Genomic DNA, 25,218 nt, shown 5'->3' on the forward strand with positions numbered 1-25,218 from the left:
ACCAGGATGAACCGATGTCCTTGTCTTGTACGGGGGTCCAGGGGCCCCACAATGTCTATCCCGACCCTCTCGAACGGGGTGGTGACCACGGGAAATGTTTGCAGGGGGGCTTTTAGTTTGCGGCCGCTCTTTCCACTGGCTTGGCACGTGGGGCAAGATCGGCAATGCTGGAGTACATCATTCCTCATTTTGGGCCAGAAGAAGTGGGTCACTAGGCGGCTGTAGGTTTTATCCTGACCCAGGTGTCCAGCCAGGGGGACATCGTGGGCCAGGTTTAGCAAGAAGTCTCTAAAACGGAGGGGCACCACTAGCACTCGGCTGGCCCCCAGCTCCGCGATCCTTTGCTCACTGTATAGCAGATCATTGTCCCAGTAAATCCAATGTGTTCCGGAGGTATCCCCTGCGCTCTGGGCGAGGGCTTGTTGGCGGAGTCCCTCGAGGGAGGGACAGGTCTTCTGCTCTTGTCGAAACTGCTCCTGAGTGGGCCCCCCCTCTTGATGCCACTGGTCGAGGCCAGCGAGGTCCGGAGGTTGAGCTGGTTCTGGGGGGACGGCACGGTCGGTGTCTTCGACTGGGGCGACCGGGGGAGGAGGCGCCGGCCATTCGGGTTCCTCCGGTCGGGGATTGGCACGGGCGGCCATGGACCGGGTGGTGACGCACGCCCAGTCCGGGATGCCCAACATCCCCAGGTGTTCTCTTCGTTCTACGGCTGCCCACGGAGAGCTTTCAAGGTCATTTCCCAGGAGGCAGTCTACGGGGGCATCATCCCGGACCGTCACTTTCAACATGCCGGAGACCCCTCCCCATTCGAAAGGGACGCAGGCCATCCGACACAGACTTTCAGAGTTATCGGCTGAACGGACAGGGCAGAGAATGTTTGGTAGGAACTGTTCTGGGGTCACCAGGTGACAGCGGACGGCTGTTACACTGGCCCCGGTGTCACGGAGGGCTTCGGCCTGGCGTCCATTGATGCTCACCCATTGGCTGTACTTCCGGGTGTTAGCGGGTAGGGGGACCCGCGGGACCATGTCTTTCCCCCCTAAGCATGCTAGAGCCATGGCGGCTGGCTCCCATTCTTGATGCTCTTGCTCATATTCTTCCTGCTCCTCGGAGATCTGTTCTTCCCCCAGGGCAGCAGCGGCCACTTGGCGGGGTCTTGGGCTCTGGTACTGTGGGCAATTTGGGTCGTTTGCATAGTGGCCGATTCGTTGGCATCGGTGACACGTGACATTGGCTCTGTATCCCGGTCGCGCCGGGGTGCTGCCCCGGTTGGCCGGGGGGGTGGTGCTGGTAGCGGAGGCGACCGGAGCGTTGTCTCTTCCTCGTCCTTGGCCCCCTCCTCCTCCTCGGGGACGGTGCTGACCGTTGTTGTTCCGGTTCTGTTCATAGGATCCATTTCGGCCCACTCTGGTGATTTCCCACCGGTCAGCCTCGGCTGCGAGCTGCCGTGGATCAGTGAATTTGCTGTCGAGGAGGTGCTGCCGGAGTTCAATGAAGCAATTGTTTGATAGATGCTCCCACACCATGAGATTGAATAGTTGTTCGTAAGTTGTGACATTGCTTCCTTTGATCCAGCCCTCGAAGGCTCGGCTAAAATAGTTCACGTAGTCCACCCAAGTTGTACCCGGGATGCGGGTGCAGTCTCGGAACCTCTGACGGTACATCTCGGGTGTGAGCCCATAGCGGGTGAGGAGGGCAGCTTTCATGTGGTCATAGGAGGTCATCTGGTGGTCCGGGAGCTGTAGCAGGGCATCGCGGCCCTCATTGAGGAATCTCCCCCATAGACCGGCTCCCCAGTCGCTTCGATCGATCCGGTGGGCGGTCATAGCGATTTCGTAGGCCTTGAACCATTGCTGGATGTCGTCCTCTCGGAAGTATTCTCGAACGACATCCTTGGGGATGTGTACCTTCTTATCTGTTGTCCCTGGGGTGTGGGGTTGCTCGGGCACCCCTAATTCTTTGTTCTGCTTGCGTAAGTCTATCTCAGCTAATTTGCGCTCGTGTTCATATGCCAGTCTCTTTTCCTCGAGCTCCCTTTGTCTCTGTTTTTCCTCTCTTTCTTCTCGGAGACGCAGGTGCTCTAAGCTCAGTTTTTGTTCGGCCAACTTAAGTTCAACATCCATTTTGAGCCGGGCCATTTCTAGTTCATGTAGCCGTGTTTTTTCTCGTTCCTGGATCTCGTCTTGCGAGAGACCCGTTCTTCGCTCCTCGGGGGCCGTGGTGTTTTTTTCTACTGCTGCGATGCTTTGGTCGGTGGTTCCGACGGCCCCGGTTTCTGCCCAGGACTCTAGGGCATGCTTGAAATCGTCTTTGGTACTTAGACCGGTGGTAGCGATACCTAGTTCGATGCAGAATTGTTTTAATTCACGATGGCTGTACTCGTCCAATTTCTCCATCTGAAATTTCTCGGTGGATCCGCTTTCTTTGGTTGTCATCGTGATTTCGTCGTGGGGTGAGCTACTTTCTGTACGATTATGCGGTGATTCGGATCGCGCCGCTGGCCACCAATGTTAGACGGACCGGGAGGGTCGGCCGAGGATAAGGGGAGAGGTCTCCGGGGAGAGCCGTCTCCAGCGATCGTACAGACAAGTAACTTCCCCCCCACAGACGGACACCACACCAGGTTAAGGTTTAACGATACTTTATAAGCAATTCTTTAAGTACGGTGAAATGATACAAGGAGGTCTGGACTCAGGGGTCCCCTCGATTCTGGTCTCTGGATTGGGAAAAGGGTAGCGGGACAGTCTTGTTACCAATAGATGAAATAGCTCTCAATCCTCGAGCTCGGCGTTCTAGATGGACGGGCCGCGGCGGAGCCAGCAGGTCCCGAGATGGATGAAGGAAGCGACGGTCCGCGGCGGAGCCAGCAGGTCCCGATGAAGATGGTGGTTACAAACGGTCCGCGGCCACGCCAGCAGGTCCCGACGACGATGAAGGTTTACGAAGGTTGCGGCAGCGCCAGCAGGCAGGACGATAGTTCGCAAGGCAGAGCTACGGCAGCGCCAATAGCCCGTCAAGGATGAGTTCTTCTCTGCGTCTCTCGACTCCAGGATACAACTGCCTTCCTGCTCTGGAGCTGCCCCAGTTATAGGGCTGGTGCCCTTTGATGTCCGGACCCTCGCACTTGGAGGTCGGGGGGTCCGGGATGAAGGAGTCCAGACACCCAGCAGGGGGGTGGAGCCAGCGCCCGGGGAGGTTGTGGGCGAGCGGTACCTGGTGGGGGAGAGCCATCGACACCTCTTTCTCCCATTGACCTGCCAAGTAGTCCGCTCACCTCCTGGGTGGATGGTGGTGCCGGGATGTCTGAGGCCTGGCCAGGCCCAGGGTTGGGGTCGATCGGGGGCCACGCGGCCTCGTGGTGGAGTGTCCAAGATGGCGCCCAGGCTGGGTGCGCGGGCCGGTAGTGGATCGGGCCCACGAGGTCGATATGTTCAGAGGCAAGGGTCCCGGAGGGGACGGAAAACGTGAAGTGGTGGTGTGTGACACTTGAGGGGCCGGGCTCGGGCCTGGTCGGGCAGAGGGGGAGCGGCCCTTCACGTGGCCTGTCCAACAGCGCACATGGCGCGCAGACAATAAACATGAGAAGCACCCTATATTGCCGCAAATGGTGTGTGTGCCCTAGAACGGTGAAAGTTAAATTGCCGTCATTGTAAAACAAAAGTGAACGCGTGCATGGGGCACAGACTAAAAACACGAGAAGCACCCTTTATTGCTGCGAGTGGTGTGTGTGCCCCGGTACGGTGACAGTTAAATTGCTGCCTTTGTAAAAACAAATGCAAGTGAAAGCACGCATGGCACGCAGACAATGAACACGAGAAGCACCTTATATTGCCACGAGTGATGTGTGCGCGCCGGGACGGTGAAAGTTAAATTGACGCAATTGTGACAAACAAATAAAAGTGAAAGCGCCCTGGGCGCCAGGAAAATAAACACGAACAATGCCCCCATTGCTGCGAGTGGTATGTGTGGCGCCCACCACCACCATTGTAAACAATTCAAATTAATCCTTATAGTGCACACCGTGCATTCGATTACATTGACAAACACTGATGCGGGACGGCGAAAGTCAAATTAAAATAAATAAAGAGGTGGGCGAGCCGTGCATAACAAAAGAAAGGCGCGTAACCGCCATTGTTAAAGATGACGTGCATCATACCGTGCTGAAAAAATATATATAATTTCGGAAAAGTTGTGTTGGGCGAACCACGCACAACAAAAGAAAGGCATGCAGCAACCATCCTGAAAGATGAAGTGAGGGCTGCCCAAAATGGGAAAAAGAAATAAAGGTAAAAGTCCTTGGCCAGCAGCGCAGCCTAGTTTGAAAGGTAAAAGTCTTTGGCCTACAACGCAGCCTAGTTTGAAGCCCTAAAAACAAGAAAACCGGACATCAAAGGAAGGGTGGGAGGGAACGAGCATATGGGGTGTGAGCGATAACGAAAGTTAATTGTTGTAAGAGGGGGAGCAGGACGTGAGGCCGAGCGCTCGCTGGCGAAAGCAGTCTGCTGCTTTCGAGTCCGATGCCAGATGCTTGCAACAAGCATTGCTAAAGCAATGCCTGAGGCTCGACCTAAAAAGTGCTATTGTGCGGTCAATCCTGGGCGCATCACAGTGCTTTTTAGGTATCGCCTATCCCATTCCACAAGGAATGGATAGGGGAGAATTATAGTGGGCAAAATAAGTTCTCAAACCATCGGCGGATTTCAAACAGTTCACGTGAACACAAGCACGCGCTTTTCCCTCGCTCCCGAGCCGCCTGCCTCCAAGAGCTTCACTTCAAAGGGCTCCGCTCCCCCGCCCACTGCTTCACACTTCACGGCCGCCAGGCCGTGTCTCCCATTTCTCCTCCCCCTCCCCACAGCAATGCCAAGAGCTTGTTGGTTCTTTGAAGGTAGTTTAGCAGGACAGGTCCCAGCTCCGCAAGCTGCATTGGTTGACCTTGTGCAAATCACGACTTATCCCCTCCTCTTGCCTATATTGAAAAGAACACTCCTTGTTTTTCCAAACATTCTCCTTACTCTCTTCTGTTCCATAAAACAATTTGACTACTAAATGTAACCGATCTTTTATTCTTCCTTTGGGTTTATATTTTGTGTAGCGCTTTGAATTAGTTTTATGACTATGTAGCGCTTTGCGAGTACGTCAGATACATAAATAGAAGTGGGATGAAATGCAAAACGTTTGCGAAGCGCATGAACTTTGACAAGGGGCAGTTTGCTGTAATATGTACATTTATTTAATAGTGAGCACTGTGTGACATTCTCTCATATTTCGTAAGGGTGGGGTGTTAATTCATAGCAAACAGGCGTACTAACTGAGTTTATAAATGTCTCTTGCTTGCTCACAACTTCTCCCCTCGCTCTGTGCCACAGCCCTGTCTGCACCCGCGGACCCACCCTCAGTGTCTCTCACACACACACCCTGGCAAACTAGGAGAGAGAGAGCACGCGCAGAGGTCTGTGCCAGCCGGAACCCCTCCTTGCACACAAAAGATATGCAGCACGAGCACCAGTGTATGCCCGCAGAGGGCTGTGTCAGCCGGAGCCCATTCCGGGCAGCTGTGATTAGAAGGGTTGCTGTGTGTCTCCTGAAGTGACACCGGCTGTGACTGGACAGTGGGCACCTGGAAACTTACTAGTGCAACCTTCGCCATAGAAGTGTCCCTGCACCCTCACTCTTTCACTTGCTCTATCGAGTTGGGGTAGTTGTCAGTGTCTGTGTCCAAACAGATGTCTGTGTGCAGATGAGTGTGTGTGTGTGTCTTTCGGAAACTGTGATTCTCAGTAACTGTGCACATGTGCTTTTGTCTAGGTTCCAGCGTCGAGTGTTTTTTGTCTATGTGTGTTTTTCGGTGCGTGTCTGTCAGATTGAAGGAGTGTAGATATGATTGCGCGTGGATGCTGGTTTGGAAGTAGTACAGATGTGCTTGAGTGCCTGAGTGAACGTGTTGATGTACGCATGTGTGCGTCTGATAATCCGTGTGAGCGTGTCTGTGTCCGTATACAGAAGTGTTTGTGTGCGTGTTTCAGTATGCCGGTGTGTTTGTGTGCGTTTTTCTGTGTGTGTCTGTGTCCGTATACGGGCGGCTTGCGGTGCTCCACACGCCTCTCTACCTTGCATGTTACCCGGGGGCACAACAACAAAACTCTTAAAGTCCACCTGCTAAACTGATCTCGATCTGTGCATAACAGTGAGTTATGCCTCATTTTATTCCCACTTCTTGTATTTGGCAGGGGTGCTGTTGGATTTAAAAAACTAATTTAGTGGGTTGTGGGGGTCCTTGTTAACGCATCCCTCCCTGCTCCAGTACGGAGTCTGCTGAGCCAGTCTAATATTACAATGGTCTAGCAATCGACCAACCCCGTCAGGAGGACGATATGCAGGCTAGGGTTTCATGTAACACAAAGCATTCTGGTACTTGTAGTGCCCTAAAGAGTCTACCCCGAATGTGCGTATGCGTTCATCTACCTCCCACCGCCCCTCCCCCCCTATAAAAAATGAATTGACAGATACTTGAGGCTTTAAGCAAGCGTTCACTGGCCAACCTGTTAGTGTTGTACTCGATCTACTGTTGCAAATGTGTATTTTAGAAACGGAAAAAAAGTTTCCTTAATATAGTAGCCCAGTTTCTTGGAAACTGAAGGCCTGAAAGTAGCAAATTAAGAATGCTTACACCCCGTCCCCCTCACCGCTCATCAAGTAGATGTGGTCCGCATAATTCCATCCCAGATGGGCCAGCAGCGCCAATGGTTATGCCAGTGATCATTGGTGTAAACAAAGGCATAATGTAAGTGAGACACTTACCAACTCTCAGGCCAGATTAAAACCACAGAATCCATGGTCTGTGGCAGGGGCTAACCCGGGAGGGTGGTAGGATTCCTGAGCCCCCAATCCCGCAGTGGCACACGGGGGCTTTTGTACTAATTGGAGTGTTTGATCTGGAAGTGCATGAGCGCAAATGTCGGGGAGCAACAGTGTAAAAACAAGGGCGTGAAAAACTTGGATATTATCGAATAGTAATGTTTTGCAGAATACATGTAGCCTTTCATTCGCATGCGCATCACACTCAACCTATTATGGAGATCATTATATAAAATTAGGAGTTTTAAAAATAGGAATAGGATACCTGAACGGCAAGTACATTTCTTAGCTTGTAGGTAATAATTTTGCTGTAGTACTACATACTATCCTTCCTAAGCGTTATAAGAACAGGTAGTATTCCTACCCTATGTTATTTACTGCTCTCTGATGGTTAAATCGGACTTGCTTGCTGAGGTTTAGACTCTTGCCTTGCACCTCTCTGAAGCAAGCGCTTAACAAACTGAGCTATCCTTACAGATATCCCATTACTAAGATGAGAACTCACCAGCTTCTGATTTCAGAGTAGAATTGCTGTTGAACATGCTCAAACATACTCACAGGTTTGATTTTGATGTATTGCTGAGGCCAACACAGCTTGTGATAAGCACTTGAGCTCTATGTTTAGGCTCATGGGTGACCAGCATGAATCGATTTCCTGTTTTATATATCGTCCGCTTTTCTTGTTGTATCAGCATGAGGTCGGGCTTATTTAAAGAACCGTAACAAGAGCTGAGCCATACAAAGATGTTGCTCGTAAATCAGGGAACAGTTGTCAGGTAAACATACGAGAAAGATCATTCAAAATTAAAAAAAGTTTTTTATTTTTTAGCATTAGTGTTTTATTTTGAGGGACATTTATTGAAAGAAATTGTTTCAAATACGAAGCCTTCAAGAAAACCTCTGTACTCTAAAAACATTGCCAAAAGTGAACCGAGAAACAGGTTTCCCTTATGAAACCAGTTGCATAAATCCCACCACCTAGCCCACCCGCTGCTCACACCCAATCACAGGCTTCCGCCTCCACTGCTGAGATCCCCTTTCCCCGCCGACTTCCTTCCCTGCAAAAGCCCTCCCTGCTAAAGCCCACACTTAGCTGTCGCCATTCACGCTCTCTACCTGCTTCCCCCACCCCTCTAAATGATTTTCCGCACTTGCGGACATGCACACGCAACCCTAGCTCCTTACACCTTCTCCCAGCGACCATCATCCAACCCAATACAATCTGGTGCTAGCGCTGCCACTGCACGCGTTCCCATGAACTACGCATCCTCCCCAGCACATGCTCTCGCGCTCCTACCTCTCTCTCTACCTCTTCCTCTACCTCTCTACATCTCTCTACCTCTCTCTCTACCTCCCTCTCTACATCTCTCTACCTCTCTCTACCTCTGTCTCTACCTCTCTCTCTATCTACCTCTCTCTCTCTCTCTCTCTCTCTACCTCTCTCTGTACCTCACTCTACCACTCTACCTCTCTCTCTCTACCTCTCTACACCTCTCTCCCTCTACACCTCCTCTACCTACCTCTCTACCTGCACCTCTCTACCTCCACCTCGCTACCTCTCTACCTCCACCTCGCTACCTCTCTACACCTCTCTATCTCTCTACCTCTCTCCACCTCTCTAACTCTCTCTCTACCCCTCTCTCTACCCCTCTCTCTCTACCTCTCTCTCTCTACCTCTCTCTCTCTCTACCTCTCTCTCTACCTCTCTCTCTACCTCTCTCTCTCTAACTCGCTCTCTCTAACTCGCTCTCTCTCTCTCTACCTCTCTCAACGCCAGAGCATCACTCCGCACCACTGAACGCCACAGCATCATTCAACGCCACAGCATCACTCATCACCACTGAACGTCACAGCATCATAATGCCTCAGCATTCCTCAACGCCACAGCATCCCTCAACGCCACAGCATCCCTCAACGCCACAGCATCCCTCAACGCCACAGCATCCCTCAATGCCACAGCATCCCTCAACGCCACAGCATCCCTCAACGCCACAGCATCACTCAACGCCACAGCATCACTCAATGCCACAGCATCACTCAACGCCACAGCATCACTCAGCACCACTCAACGGCACAGCATCACTCAACGGCACAGCATCACTCAACGGCACAGCATCACTCAACGGCACAGCATCACTCAACGGCACAGCATCACTCAACGGCACAGCATCACTCAACGGCACAGCATCACTCAACGCTACAGCATCACTCAACGCTACAGCATCACTCCACACCACAGCTTCACTCAATGCCACATCATCACTCAGCACCACTGAACGCCACAGCACCACTCAACACCACAGCATCACTCAGCACCACTGAGCACCACAGCATCACTCAACATCACAGCATCACTCAACGCCACAGCATCACTCAATACCACAGCATCACTCAATACCACAGCATCACTCAGCACCACTGAACGCCACAGCACCACTGAACGCAAAAGCATCACTCAACGCCACAGCATCACTCAACGCCACAGCATCCCTCAACGCCACAGCATCACTCAGCACCACAGCATCACTCAGCACCACTGAATGCCACAGCATCACTCAACGCCACAGCATCACTCAATGCCACAGCATCACTCAATGCCACAGCACCACTCAACACCACAGCACCACTCAACGCCACAGCACCACTCAACGCCACAGCACCCCTCAACGCCACAGCATCACTCAACGCCACAGCATCACTCAACGCCACAGCATCACTCTGTGCCACAGCATCACTCTGTGCCACAGCATCACTCAACGCCACAGCAATACTCAACGCAACAGCACTACTGAACGCCACAGCATCACTAGACACCACTGAACGCCACAGCATCACTCAGCACCACTGAACGCCACAGCATCACTCAGCACCACTGAACGCCACAGCATTACTCAGCACCACTGAATGCCACAGCAGCACTCAACTCCACAGCATCACTCAATGCCACAGCAATACTCAACGCCACAGCACCACTCAATGCCACAGCACCACTCAACGCCACAGCACCACTCAACGCCACAGCACCACTCCGTGCCACAGCATCACTCCGCGCCACAGCATCACTCCATGCCACAGCATCACTCCACGCCACAGCATCACTCCACGCCACAGCATCACTCCGCGCCACAGCATCACTCCGCGCCACAGCATCGCTCCGCGCCACAGCATCACTCAATACCACAGCATCACTCAATGCCACAGCATCACTCAATGCCACAGCATCACTCAGCACTACTCAATGCCACAGCACCACTCAGCACCACTGAACGCCACAGAACCACTCAGCACCACTGAATGCCACAGCATCACTCAGCACCACTGAATGCCACAGCATCACTCAGCACCACTGAATGCCACAGCATCACTCAGCACCACTGAACGCCACAGCATCACTCAGCACCACTGAACGCCACAGCATCACTCTGTGCAACCATTCAACAACTGGTTCAAATATGTTCTGTCAATGTTTCAAGCTTTATTACAAATATCACAAAACAATGTAATATTTCACTTTGGTTCTTGCATTTTCATCACAATAAATTACACTGAACATGATCTTCACAAAAGTGATTTACAAAAGTTTAAGCTATTGCCATTATAAATTACAATACATTTTATTTAAGTATTACTTATTAAAAAAAATTAAAAACAATTGTAATTTGTAATATCAATACATCTAAGACATGTAAATACAACATATATTGCATTAAAAATGCTATAGGTGTCACATTTGCAAAAGTTAAAACTATTGGCATTGTAAATGACAAAGCTATTAATTTAGCTATTTTCAAAACCAACACATAAATAAAAAATGTGTCATTTACAATACCAATAGCTCAAACTTTCCTAATGCTAGACCTATTGCATTGCAAATGATTGTTTAACTTTAAGCCATGTTGCACAGCTCAACTAATGTGCAACATGTAAAAAAATTAACAAAACCAATAGATTTCACATAGGTGAAACCTGTTGGCTTTGCCAATGCGTGCCTCACTTCCGTGCACCTCCAAACTTTTACTTGTAAGACTCAAGCGCGAGGGAACATATATGTAGTAAAGCTATTATTCACCTGAAGGCGGTTTAAGGAAAGAAATATGTTTTTCACATGAAGGAAAAAAATGTCTATTTTTTGTGAAACATTTAAACAGTGATCTCATTCCCTTACCGTCTGGCAGGTTCTTTAGAATGATATTGCAACTGCACTATTGAGATTGCTGCTTGTGGGGATTGGCTTTCCAGACTGGCAAAAAATTAAATAAAAATAAATATGAAGTCTGAAACAACTTGCTTGCATTTCTTTAAATAAAAAAAAAAAGAGTAAATCTGCACCCGTAGTTTTAAGACCTTTACACAACTCTTCCAGGTTGCACCTAGAACCCTGCACCAGTTGTAGCTTTCCAGGTGTACTTTTGGGAATGGTTTGTAAATTTTTCTATACAGATGTATATTCATGCATGCAAAAACAATGCACTTTCTCAATTTCTTTTTTCCATCAGTAGGAATTGTTTTTCCAGTGGAGAAACCTCTTGCCTTGGGATACCCCCATTTTTGAAAAATAAATACACTGCTGTCCAGGGTACGAATCCTAAAATAAATAATACGGGTTGTAAGTATTTTAGATTATGCAGTCAAAAGCAATGACATCATAGGAAGTGTAGTCACAGGAAGCAAAGTCACAGTTCTATCAAGTCAAATAGGAAATTGGCTATTATCCTTTCCGTGCACACCCGCGAGATATATCACGTAGTGCGCTCACTCTCCCACTAATTTCTAACAAGCATTTACAATGCAACGGTTTCGCCTTTGCAAAAGTTAGAGCTATTGGCATTGTAAATAACAAAATTTCTATTTATGTGTTGGTTTTGAAAACAGATAAATAAATGGCATTGTCATTTGCATTGCCAATAGCTTAATCTCTCGCAAATGTGAGACCTATTGTACCCAGAGCCACACACACACACCCAGAGCCACACACACACACACCCAGAGCCACACACACACCCAGAGCCACCCACACCCACCCAGAGCCACACACACCCAGAGCCACACACACCCACCCAGAGCCACACACACCCACCCAGAGCCACACACACACACACACAGAGCCACACACACACCCACCCAGAGCCACACACACACCCACCCAGAGCCATACACACACACACCCAGAGCCACACACACACCCACCCACCCAGAGCCACACACACACCCACCAAGAGCCACACACACACCCCGGAGAGCAGGGAAGCAAGCGCAGCGAGGGGGCAGGGAAGCAAGCGCAGCAAGGAGGCAGGGAAGCAAGCACAGTGAGGGGGCAGGAAAGCAAGCACAGCGAGGGGGCAGGGAAGCAAGCACAGCGAGGGGGCAGGGAAGCAAGCACAGCGAGGGGGCAGAGAAGCAAGCACAGCGAGGGGGCAGGGCAAGATGGCAAGGAAGCAAGCACAGCGAGGGAAGCAAGCACAGCCAGGGGGCAGGGAAGGAAGCACAGCCAGGGGGCAGGGAAGCAAGCACAGCGAGGGGGCAGAGAAGCAAGCACAGCGAGGGGGCAGGGAAGCAAGCACAGCGAGATGGCAGGAAAGCAAGCACATCGAGGGAAGCAAGCACAGCCAGGGGGCAGGGAAGGAAGCACAGCCAGGGGGTAGGGAAGCAAGCACAGCCAGGGGGCAGGGAAGCGAGCACAGCCAGGGGGCAGGGAAGCAAGCACAGCCAGGGGGCAGGGAAGCAAGCACAGCCAGGGGGCAGGGAAGCAAGCACAGGCAGGTTGCAGGGGAGCAAGCACAGCCAGGGGCAGGGGAACCAGGGGGCGGGGGAGCAAGCACAGCCAGGGGGCAGGCAAGCAAGCACGGGCAGGGAAACAAGCACAGCCAGGGAAGCAAGCACAGCCAGGGGGCAGGGAAGCAAGCACAGCCCGGGGGCAGGGAAGCAAGCACAGCCAGGGGGCAGGGAAGCAAGCACTCTAGTCACTAGTAGGTTTCAAAAGAGATCCTGGGCTGCACAATTTTGAGATCAAGTATTTGTGCAACAGCTGGCCGGAGATCCCTACTGGAATACTGGGAGAGGTCATGAACCCTCTGCCCACTCAGAAACGCAGATAAGGAGCAAGATTAAACTTTCAAGCAGGATGAAACAGAAAGCATGATGTTCAACGCATAACCAGTGCTGCTGCCACAGCTAGAGTTAAAAAACTGTAAAGAATGTCGCTACGACGCATGGACAGAAAACTGACACCTACTGCAAGTCTGCAACTTTGGATCAACTGGCCTGCAGTGCCAGGGTCTCTCGTGAGCAAAAAGCATACCGGGTTCCTGTTATTTAATAATTAAATTGCGCACCAGGCGGAGAAGAGCTGCGGCAGGGGGAGTGGGGGAGGGGGAGGGAAGCGAGAGCGGGACGGAGAAGAGACTGAGAAGAGCTGCGGGGAGGAGAGCTGCGGGCAGAGGGAAGAGGGGCCACGCACGACAACAAACCGAGACCACAGGACACCCTTTGGAGCGCTTGCTGGCGGGGCTTGTAAAAACGCATCTGAGGTGTCTGCGTGGTTTGCGCCGAGGCGGCATTATTCGCCTTCCCTTTTCTCTGTCTTTGCAGGTGCAGGTTTAGAGAGCATGTGCGCTCACTATATTATTGATGCACTTAAGTGGAGTGTTGCAAAGCATGTAATTACCGCGTAGGCTTATGGCCCTGAAGTAGGCGCAGAGAGAGGGGCCGCATATCCGTGATGTGAAGGACTTACGGGGATGATTAAAGAGCCGGCGGTCTCCTTCCATTCCCGGCCCTTTGTGTTTAGCTGGTTGTCATGGCAAGTAATTGGATAGAATTTAAGCCACTTTCTCCCAGGTAGAGAATTCATAATTTTACCCTTCACCTAATTTTGAGCATACTTTGAAAGAATCCTAAAGTTCCCGAAGGAAAGGCTCAGCTTTAATAATTAGGTCACCGGGCTGCCTCCCCCTGAAGCTCAGCTCTGCCCTGCGTTGGCCCACAGTCCATAATTGTCGTCCCTCCCAGGCCGCCAGCACATCATCACTTGCAGGCCTGGCCTTGCAACCCGTGTCTGCTGGAAAGGTTACATTTATCGTAACGTGTTGTTCGTGAAGCCCACTCAAATAGTCCTATTGTGAAAGTAGCGCATTCTTCCTTTTTTTAAATGTATTCCCTGTCACCCTCCTTAAGTGTGGCACGCTTAGACGTGAGTCACAGGACCTCTCTTAAATAAATAACCTGGTGCCACCCAGAACAGCTGGCTATGGCTGGTCACAGGCGTGGTGCCACAACCCCCTGCCTCCAGCACTACATGTGCCTGCAGGGCTGAAACCTGGCCGGGCTTAGATCGTCTTTCGCTCGTGCAGACAGCTGCCCTGGGAAGCAATCCTGTGCCTAGGGCCGCAAGGTCTGAAAACGCACTGCCATTGTGGATGAACATGTGGGTCCAGCTGGTGGCCTTTTCCGCAGCGCTGGGACGAACCCCGCCACCCCTCCCCCTCTCAGTACTCAATTCAGGCACAGAATCCGGCTCCATATGGCAACCCTCGATGCTTGCTCCCCCCACCACTGTCTGCACACCCGCCACTGCAGCACTGAAATCACCACAAGCACTGGTGTGCACAATTTTGTAATTTTGTACTTAAGATAATTTGGCGCCCATCCAGCCTACACAAAATTCGGCATATTTAGTCATTCAGAGTGATGTACCACGCCAATAGTACAGCGGGAGGGGGGGGCGGGAACGGGCACACGGACAGCGGGAGGGGGGCGGGAACGGGCACACAGACAGCGGGAGGGGGGGCGGGTTAACGGGCACACGGACAGCGGGAGGGGGCGGGAACGGACAGCGGGAGGGGGGGCGGGATAGACATACAAAGTGCAAATGCCGCTTACCTGCTAGCAAAGCCAGGAAACTGAAATCGCGCAACCCACCCCTGCAAATGACACTTTAAAAATGGCCAAAACAAACCTTTAAAAAAAAAAAGAAAAACACCGCCCACCGCCGCAATGACGATCGCAAAGGGGCAGAGAGGGAAAAAACAGTGGAACGCCCACGAATCTGCTCCCGCGAAGATTGACACATCTCTCTTCCAATGGCTAGCCTCCATTTATGGAGCTAGCCAATGGAAGAGAGAGGCGGGACAAAGCCCCGTACTGTCTAACATAAGATTTCGCCTGCAGTGGACGCCAGGCGAAACCTAAAAAGGAATATGCTCCTCCTGACCTTAACGGAAGTGAATATGCATCCTTCAGAAGGGGTCGGAAAATGGCTTGCGAAAAACCACAAACATAAAAAGTTTGTGGATGTGCACAAACCTCCAGGGCATTCTCTCCCTGGAATGTCGCTAATCACCCTCAGGAGTACATTTACTCCTATAGAATCATCAGTATGAGTAAATGCATTTGTAAGCACAAAATCAACTTTCCTGCTCTGGAAGAGTGGTTTGCACCTGTAAGTCAGGTTGACTTACTTTTGCAGACACTTCTTCGAATGAGGCCCCATGATACTCGCTGGAGAGGGTTTGATGCATACTGATATTATATTATATAATGCACATGCAAAGATACTTCTACACTACATTCGAGTATGGGAAATTGACCCCCACTGACGCTCGGAAAAGCACCAAATAAAAATTAGTGTCATTTATCGCAAGAATCAGCCAGAGAGATGCTGGTTTTCTGTGGGTAAACTAGGGCTCATTTGGATCTCATGCGTAACAGTGTGACTTTCTAAACTTTTGGTAAGATGGCATTTTAGTTTCAATAGTTTGTTCACCTTTTCAGAGATGCTGGTGCAATGGCATTAAATATCAGACTACATACAACTGTCTTTTTATTCATTAAATTATATTTACGAAGTTTGTCATTACCCAAATGAACTCCCAAACCCTTTTGTTTAGCGATTTATAGAAAAGATTGAAAGGTATTTTGATACCCTTATTTATAAAAAAGTTATTGTTTAGTATTCCCAGGGCTTTAAGTGGGCCGGGTCCTGCTGGTACTGAGCACCAGCAGTTTTTAAAAGTGGGCCTCGAAACGTGTCTCTATCGGGCTCTGTTTTGTGCCCTGGCACAGGCTGTCCCTTTTTTTTCCAGACTGCAGTGACAGCAGGCACATCAATGTGCGCGTGCTCACGCTGCTCACTTCTGTAGTAGGGGATCTCTTTGTATAGTCTAGTGTATCTAGTGAATAGTCCCGCCCATGTGCGTGGACCCCGGAGCAATCAAAAATAATCTCTTAAAGTGTCGAAAAAATGCAGAACTGCACAGACACTTAAGAGAGAATTTAAAGACCTATAATGCAGCCTATAACCAGGCTACACTGTCCAGTACTTCAACTAGAAATTCCACCAAAAATCCACAAACAGCAAAGCCTGTCCAGATTTCCTTTGCCCTAGCAGCAAAAACCCTCTGAAATGATAGAGAGGAAGTCATGGACAGACACGCCCCATAGGCTGCCATTATGTGGCTCAAAACAGGATACTGTGCCTTTAAGAGAACTTTCCAGAACTTCACAGTATCCCAGAATGCACTGCAGGTCCCTTTTACTTTCAGTTCTTTTTTCTGGCTCCTGCAAGCAGGACCCTGGGGCATTGAGCTCTCCTTTTTTAAGGGTTTTTGGTGATTTTTTCACTACGTTTCTCAAGTTAAGTGCTTTATTGCACTTTGGTGCCTTTCTCCTTGGTTCTTGCACTCTGTTTTTTGTCGAATATGCCTGCATTATTCGATAAATGCCCGGAGTGCTCCAGGAAGAAGGCCAGATCGGATACCCATGAGGTGTGTATCCTCTGTCTTCCTTCTTCACATGTCCCAGAGGAGTGTGAGATATGTCAAGGCTTCTCTGGCAGGACCCTGAAGGACATGAAGAAGATCAGACTTCAGGGCCTCGAGGAAAGAAGATTGAAGGCACAAGGTGGGTCTGGAGGGGCTTCTTCTGCCCATGCTCCCCAGGGGCAGGAAGGCCAGCAAACGTCACCATTCTCCGCCGGGGTCTATTGCGCCCACTATGGCGTCGAGAGGTATGACTACGGTCTGTTCCCCATCGTCGGAGTCTAAACAACGTCGACGCTCGGCGTCGAGGGATGTTACTAGACCATCGAAGTCCACGGTGACCGTTTCATCGTCGTCGACAGGCCAGGCGTCGCCGTTCGCCATCGGCGAAGAGGAGGCGTTCGGCGTCGAGGAGGTCCTCGTCGTCAAGGTCGCCGTCGAGGCACAGGTCGCCGTCGAGGCACAAGTCGCCGTCGAGGCACGGGTCGTCGTCGAGGCTCAGGTCGCCGTCGAGGCCCAGGTCGCCGTCGAGGCCCAGGTCGCCGTCGAGGCATGGAACATCGCCGTCGAGGCATGGAAGATCGCCGTCGGGGCACAGGAGGTCGCCGTCGTGGCGCCAAAGATCGCCGTCGAGGCGCCGACGATTGCCGTCGAGGCGCCGACGGTCGCCGTCGAGGCGCAGAAGATCGCCGTCGAGGCGTAGGCGTTCGTCGCCGAAGAAGAGACGCTCGACGTCAGGAGGCCGGCGCTCGCCGTCTGGTCGCCGTTCCTCGACGTCAAAGAGAGGCGGAAAGAGGCCTGACGCTGTGGGAAGTTCGCCAACGTCCCAGGCTGGTAAAGATGGAGGTTCGCCGGGCTCAGTGTACTCCGAGGTGTATACCCCTTCGGGGAAGGTGACTCCCCCTCCTCCATTGCCGAGGGCCCCCCCCCGAGGTCTCCTACTCCTCCTCCGTTGCATCCACCGCAACCTGGACCAGGGTTGCCAGTTAAGCCGCCTCCAGTTCCACCGAGGTCGACTTTGTTGCCTATTCTTCCTACGCCTCCCAAGGGTACGCCTAAACCGAAGGCCCCGTCCAAGCCCAAGTCACCCACTCCGGTGGATCCGGTTGATCGTCCTCGGCCGAGGAGGTCCTGTTCACGCTCCGGACGGAGACGAAGATCAAGGAGTCGTCATAGATCCTCCACCAGATCAAGGCGTCGCCATAGGAGGCGGGGGTCTAGGTCCCGCACGGACTCTTCCAGGACCCATTCCTACTCCCCGATTTTATCGGACTCCCTGTAGACCAGGGTTTCTCCAGTGGATGACATTGCCACTTTCCTCCTGAGGGGGGCTGCGAAGTTGGGTATCGCTGTGACGGCTCCTACACCTTCGACGTCAGTGATATTCGAGACGCTTCACAAGAGGCATCTGTCTCGCCCTTTGCTTCCACTAGTACCTGGATTGAAGGAACCTGCAGAGGAACTGTTCCTCACACCGGCGGTGGTGAAGGCCGCTCCTTCCCGACTTTTAAAGAAGTACAGGGCCCCGGATTCGGACCCTGCCTTTCTGAGAGTAGATCCGGTACCGGATTCGGTGATAGTGACGGCGGCCAGGAAGTTACACTCTACCTCCCCGTCATCCACTGTACCGCCAGATAAAGAGAGTCGATGGATCGACTCGGCTGGAAGGAAGGCGTGTGGGACGGCATCCACAGCCATGAAGGCGTCCAGCGATACAGCTCTGCTGGGACGTTATGACCGGGCGCTGTGGGACTCCCTGCAACAGTTCGAGGAACTGCTACCAAGAGACAAGAGGGAGGACTTTCAAGAGATCCTCAAGGAAGGGATGCTGGTGTCCAATCAGGTCATCAGCGCGGCTGCGGATGTCTCCTTGTTGGCTGCCCATGGTTACTGCCATGGAATCAATCAGCGACGACATGCCTGGCTCCGGCTCACGTAACTCAAGCCGGAGGCCCAGCAGCGGGTGGCCAACCTGCTTTTTTCCCGGGATACTTTGTTCGGAAAACACGCAGATGGCGCATGAAGGCGGAGGCGGAGACCCTTACGGCTGTGGGCTTGGAGAAGCCCAAAGAGAAGAAGTCCTACAGGCCGTTCCAAAGGCGCTTCGGCGCACAAGGAAGAGGACGAGGGCAGTCTTCGGGACAGCAGCAGTTCCGGAGACCCTTCCAGAAATTCAGAAGGGTAGAGGGGGACAGCAGTCCTCTACCGCGAACAAGGGCCCGGCCGGGTCTCGACCCTGAGCGGTTACTTCCCCTTCATCCGTTACCCGCTCCGGTGGGGGGAAGCGTTCAATTTTTTCTGGCAGAGTGGAGAAAAATTACTCAGGACAAGTGGGTGCTGAATATTGTTTGCAATGGATACAGTCTTCGGTTCATCAGCCCTCCTCCAGCGATCCCTCTGGTCAGCTCTCAGTATCAACTGCGCGAGCTCCAGGCGGAGGCCGATATCCTGTTAAGGAAAAGGGCGATAGAAGACGTACCTCTGTCTCAAAGAGGAAGAGGTCTGTACTCCCGGTTCTTCCTGGTTCGCAAGAAGGACAAGAACGAGTTCAGGCCCATTCTGGACTTGCGGCAGGCAAACAAGTAGATTTGCAGAGAAAAGTTTCGCATGCTGTCGTTGCATCAGATTTTTCCTCAGTTGCAACAGGGAGACTGGCTTTGTGCCATAGACCTACAGGATGCGTACTTCCACGTGCCCATCACGTACAAACACAGGAAGTTTCTGCGATTTCAAGTCGGCACCAATCATTACCAGTACACAGTGCTGCCATTCGGGCTGAAGTCTGCGCCCAGAACATTCTTGAAGTGCATGGCAGTGGTAGCAGCACACCTCAGGAAGAACAAGGTGTTTGTCTACCCGTACCTGGACGATTGGTTGATCAAGGCCTCCTCCTTCTCGGAAGCTCAAGCACACTTCCAGAAGACGTGCGTTCTCTTGAACAAGTTGGGGTTGCACATCAACATGTCCAAGTCTGTCCCGATCCCGGTCCAGTGCATTCAGTACTTGGGAGCCACCATCAATACGCTGTCAGCAAGCGTGTCTCCTTCGGAGGAGCGACGGCGATCGATCCTTCGGAAGGCTCAGGCTCTTATGACGGCTCCATCTACAACAGAGAGGACGGTGTCTTCTCTACTCGGGTCGATGGCCTCTTGTATCTTCCTCACTCCTCATGCACGGCTACACATGAGACCTCTACAGGAGTGCTTGGAGGACCAATGGGACCAGAGGAGAGGATCTTGAGACGACAAGATACGGCTGTCTCTGCATGCTCGTCAGTCTCTGAAGTGGTGGTGTTCAGTGGCGAATCTCCTCAGAGTGGTTCCCTTCCACAAGGACATTCCCACTCAGACTATCGTGACGGATGCTTCTCTCCACGGCTGGGGAGCGCATTCGGGAGACTTACAGATTCAAGAAACGTGGTCTCCGATGGAGTCCACGTATCACATCAATTTCCTGGAACTCAGAGCTGTTCACCTGGCACTGAAGGCTTTTCAACCGTCCTTCCGGACCACCTCTCTGCTTGTGCAGACGGACAATACGACCACGATGTATTACCTCAACAAGCAGGGGGGCTCGAGATCGCGCACCCTGTCTCGGGAGGCGCAGACGATCTGGCACTGGCTTCTGGCCAGAGGATTGACGATAACGGCTACCCATCTACCAGGTGTGCAGAATGTTCAGGCAGACGCACTGAGCAGACTGATTTAGGAAAACCACGAATGGGTCATAAACGACGAAGTACTAGGAGAAGTCTTCGAAAGGTGGGGGACTCCAGACGTAGATCTGTTCGCCACAGCCGAAAACAGCAAATGCAGAGACTTCGCCTCCAGGTACTACCAGCAAGGGACGCTGGGGAATGCTCTCTGGATCAACTGGTCAAACAGCTTTGTGTACGCTTTTCCACCCATTCCCCTGATTCCAGCGGTGCTCATCAAGCTGTCCCAGTCCAGGGCATGGATGATCCTGATTGCCCCGGAATGGCCCAGGCAGTGGTGGTTCACGGACCTGCTTCACCGGTCTCTCCTTCCGCACATACGGCTGCCGTGCAGGCCGGACCTTCTCACGAAGTTCGGGGGGCAGATGTTGCACCCCAACCTCTCGTTTTTGAGTTTGGCGGCATGCCTCCTGAGATAGTGCAATATGGCCATTTGAATCTGCCCGAAGATTGCATGGACATACTAAAGGAATCTAAGCGACCTTCCACTCGGACATCCAATGCTTACAAGTGGAAGAGGTTTTGTATCTGGTGTGCGTCCAAGAACTTTGACCCTACGACGTGCAAGGAAGATGTCATCCTTCCTTACCTTCTGCATTTGGCGCGGTCTGGCCTTAATGTTCATTCCATTAAGGTTCATCTCGCTGCATTGACTGCCTACAGGAAAAGCCCTTCACAGACTTCCTTCTTCCAGATTCCTGTGATCAAAGATTTTTTGGAAGGCTTGAAGAAAGTGTTCCCTCCTGTCAGGCTTCTTTCGCCTTCATGGGAATTGAATGTGGTGCTGTCCAGATTGATGAAGGAGCCTTTTGAACCCATTCATAAGGCTTCGTTGCAGCACCTGTCCTGGAATGCGGCGTTCCTCGTGGCCATTACATCGGCCCGCAGGGTGAGTGAAATTCAGGCGTTGTGTTGCCAAGAACCTTATACTGTATTTCATGCTGCTAAGGTTATGCGTACTCACCCTAAATTTCTTCCCAAGGTTATTTCTGATTTTCATGTCAACCAGACTATAACTTTTCCTACGTTTTTTCAGAATCCTTCGTCTCCAGCGGAAAGGTCCTTACATTCCCTGGATGTTAGGAGGGTGTTGAAATTTTATCTGGATAAGACCAAAGATATTCGTAGGTCAGACCAATTGTTCATCAATTATGGGTCGGTCAGGACGGGTCTTGCGACCTCTAAGCAGTCCATCTCTAGGTGGATTGTGTCCTGCATAAACTGTGTTACCAGAAAGCTAATAAGACCTTAGGAGGTAAGCCTAAGGCTCATTCCACCAGGGGCAAAGCTGCCACGACAGCCTTGCTCCGTAATGTGCCGATTGCAGAAATATGCAAGGCCGCCACTTGGAAGTCGGTTCATACCTTTGCTAAGCATTAATGTCTGGACACTGATGCCAGAGCAGATGCTCAGGTTGGACAGGCTTCGCTGCGGAATTTGTTCGCACAATAGTGGTGTTGATTTCTTTCTCCACTGCCGCTTTGGTGTGGGGATGGGCTTTCCATTCTATTCACTAGATTATGACTATACACAGAGATCCCCTACTACAGAAGGAGTAGTTTCTGTCCTGTAACTCCAGTTCTGTAGTAGGGGTATCTCTGTTATAGTCATAAGCGCCCGCCCTCCTCCCCGGTGGAGAGATATTCATGTAAGGAATGCTACAGGTCTGGCGTGTTACGCCTTCAAAAAGAACTGAAAGTGAAAGGGACCTGCAGTGCATTCTGGGATACTGTGAAGTTCTGGAAAGTTCTCTTAAAGGCACAGTATCCTGTTTTGAGCCACATAATGGCAGCCTATGGGGCTTGTCTGTCCATGTCTTCCTCTCTATCATTTCAGAGGGTTTTTCCTGCTAGGGCAAAGGAAATCTGGACAGGCTTTGCTGTTTGTGGATTTTTGGACAGTGTAGCCTGTTTATAGGCTGCATTATATGTCTTTAAATTCTCTCTTAAGTGTCTGTGCAATTCTGCATTTTTTCGACACTTTAAGAGATTATTTTTGATTGCTCCGGGGTCCACGCACATGGGCGGGACTATTCACTAGATTATGACTATAACAGATTCCCCTAATACAGAACTGAAGTTACAGGACAGAAACTACTCCTTCTCACTAGTGGAGAAGTTACGACATGACGTCATGCCAGGTGAGCGTTGTAGGGGAAGGGAAATCCTTTAACCCCTCCCACGCTCATAAGCCACGGTTCTCGTGTGCTCATGACGAGCTGAGCTCGTCATGACCGTTAGAACGCTCACTCGCAGGGCTAATTCCCCTGCTGTGCTGGGCCTTCTAAGGAACGGGCGTGGTCATGACGAGCTCAGCTCATCATGAGCACCGGGGCGCTGTGCGCGCCCCCCAGCACGGCAGCGGAATGAGTCCCGCAGCCAAGGGGTTAAACAGAATTATTTTCTCTCTGGGTCTCCCTTCTCTTTTTGTAACGAAGGAGCAGACACACCATCCTGGTGTCACTAGGGCTTTAAGTGGAAGCTTTTTCAATGTTATATACAACAAGCCTACTTATTTATCTTATGCAACTAACAACCAGTGACTTGTTGTAGGTATGATGTTACTTGTATCATATCTGGATGCAATGACAAAAACAGCAAAATACAAGTCGGGCAGCACACTATGCTAAGCACAGATTTTTAGCTAATGTGTTTTTCAGCCACGCTCTTAATTACATCAGCCACGCCCCTTTGAGAGACCCCTCAGTTTTTTCATCCCACTTAAAGCCCTGAGTGTTCCCAATCGTTCAGGAAAGTGGGGCCAGATGTCTGGCATTTTATCCTACTCTTTGCTGTTGATGGGACCCACAGGCTGGCAAGTCCACGGGCAGTTGTGAAAAATAAAAGTTATGACTTTCCAAAAACGGTCAAAACTAAATCTGTATAAAGGTAGGCTCTAAAGATATGCCGAATAAAGTCACAGAATATGATCAGACAACCGTATTTACATAATAGTTTGTATCTGCGGAGCCTCTTTTGTTTTTGGCTAAAATAGTTGGGAAACCTGCTGTTGTGTTATGTTCTAGGGAAACTGTTGAACTGATGTCGATTTATGTTTTTGCGCCAGGACCCCGAAGATAAGAGGTTTGTTATGGATGAAGATGGAAATATTGAAGAACGCAAACCGAAAATGAGCCGCAGTTCAATGCAGCAGCCAGGAGATGAGTCCATGGCTGGCCGCAAGAGTGATCCGGAGCACATTAGTAGTGCCCGTCCCACCTGGGAGGCTGAAGATGATGATGATGATGCTTCTTTTGTGGAAGCGACAGAGGATGCAGAGTTAGTGGAAGCTATAAGTTGTGAAATGGCAAAGTGGGACTGTGCTCCAGAAGAAGTACCAGATGAAGTCCTTTTGGAAGCTGTGCAAAAACACGAGGTTTCTGGAGAGTAATTTGTACATAAAGGGATGTTTATTAATCCTGCCTATCTTTTTTTGTTTGCAATTTTACTGCAGCTGAAGAACAGCAAACTCGTTTACGACCATTCTGTGTTAAATGATGTATTTCATAGAAAAGAATGGTCTCATTTATGAGGCCCTAGCGGCACTTTTGCGCCGCCGGAGGATCACTTTTTTAACGCTCCATTGATGCAATGCGCCGCAGCATATTTGCGATGCCATGCAAAGCCACTTTACGTGGCTTTTCATGGCCTTGTAAATATGTGCCGCTTTCACGCAGAACACTGCATGAAAGGGGCGTTCCATGGGTTTTGCTGTGGTTGTTCCCACGCAATACCCATAGAACCTGATGTATGCCCAGATTTACGAGGAATGGTGAATCTGGGAATGAATCAGATTCTAACTACTCCCCAGGGGTGGTGTTAGGGAGACACAACGAGGAAAAATTTCTTTATTTCTCCTCGTTTTTTCCACTTTCTATGCTTGCTGCATTCCGCAGCACACATAGAAAAAGGAAAACACCCCTAGATATTGGTTTTGTGTAGGAAGGTCTCTCTGCCTGCACAAAAACAATCACCCCTACACCGCAGAGACCTTTGCACCATGGTACAAGGATGCCTACATTGGACCATGGCAGCCCCTTGAATGCCAGCAATAGGGAAAAGGACAGTAATGCGCCATATCTGATAGATACAGCGCATTCCTGCCTTTTTCTTTTGATGCAGCGCAGCAAGGTTCCTTGCGACACTGCCCTATGCCAAAACCTCATAAATGAAGCCCAAAACGTGCTGTATGTGTTCATAAGGTACATTTTAGTTTATCATCCCTAACTTGATTGTACTATAGTTTGTTGCGTCTTGCTGAACCACTGTAGAATACAGTTAATGAAATAGTCTCTAAACTGTTTGCCTGATTATCTCATCTCAACTTTTTGTACATTATTTTTATTTGTCCTTTCCGATATGTGAAATTAATAAAAAACATAATGTTTGTAGAGGAACTTTGCGTCTTTTATGCAAGCCACCTTTATATCGAGGTGAAGGTCGGATGTACCATTCTCTTGATAATGGAATTGCTCACTCCTGTAATACAAGTGGCTTATACTGTTAAGAATGTTGCAGTAGGGTAAACCTGACAATCAACTTAAAATGGTGAACTTACAGCAACATAAGAGTTCTGATGAAATCAAAGAACACCCCTGACATTCTGTCTAGTATCTGAAATTCAGATATTTGTGAAAGTCACTTCATCATATACTCCAGCCAGCTCGGGTAGATGCTATTTAGTTCTGAGGTTTGACTGCGATTGACTGAAATTCACTGAACTGTCAAGCTATTTTATTTAGCGAATTTTATAAAGCCCAAACATGCCCCAAGGGTTTCAAGAGCTGTACAGAAAAAATAGAATCACGTTACATAACATATAGTACCGTGCATCATAAAACACAAAAATATAATGATCATTGTCCAAGACCGCTCTCCTGGCAGTGTGATA

The 25,218-nt window shown here is 50.5% G+C and overlaps 1 protein-coding gene across 2 annotated transcripts in view; it reads left to right on the plus strand.

Annotated features, from left to right (window-relative positions):
- The window catches only part of PRIMPOL (primase and DNA directed polymerase), a 497,760-nt gene extending 473,042 nt beyond the window's left edge, over nucleotides 1-24,718 (plus strand). The window contains exons 14-15 of one of the 2 annotated variants that reach the window (XM_086962483.1): nucleotides 23,395-23,721; nucleotides 23,930-24,718. In XM_086962483.1, the coding sequence (XP_086818609.1) occupies nucleotides 23,395-23,718 (324 nt within the window). In that variant the 3' untranslated portion in view covers nucleotides 23,719-23,721; nucleotides 23,930-24,718. Of the gene's footprint in view, nucleotides 1-23,394 lie in introns of both variants that reach the window. The other variant, XM_086962482.1, reaches the window with a different exon arrangement.
- Nucleotides 24,719-25,218: the final 500 nt, after the last annotated feature.

The sequence above is a fragment of the Lissotriton vulgaris genome, chromosome 3_1 (genome assembly GCF_964263255.1).
Source record: "Lissotriton vulgaris chromosome 3_1, aLisVul1.2, whole genome shotgun sequence".
Taxonomy (NCBI): Eukaryota; Metazoa; Chordata; class Amphibia; order Caudata; family Salamandridae; genus Lissotriton; species Lissotriton vulgaris.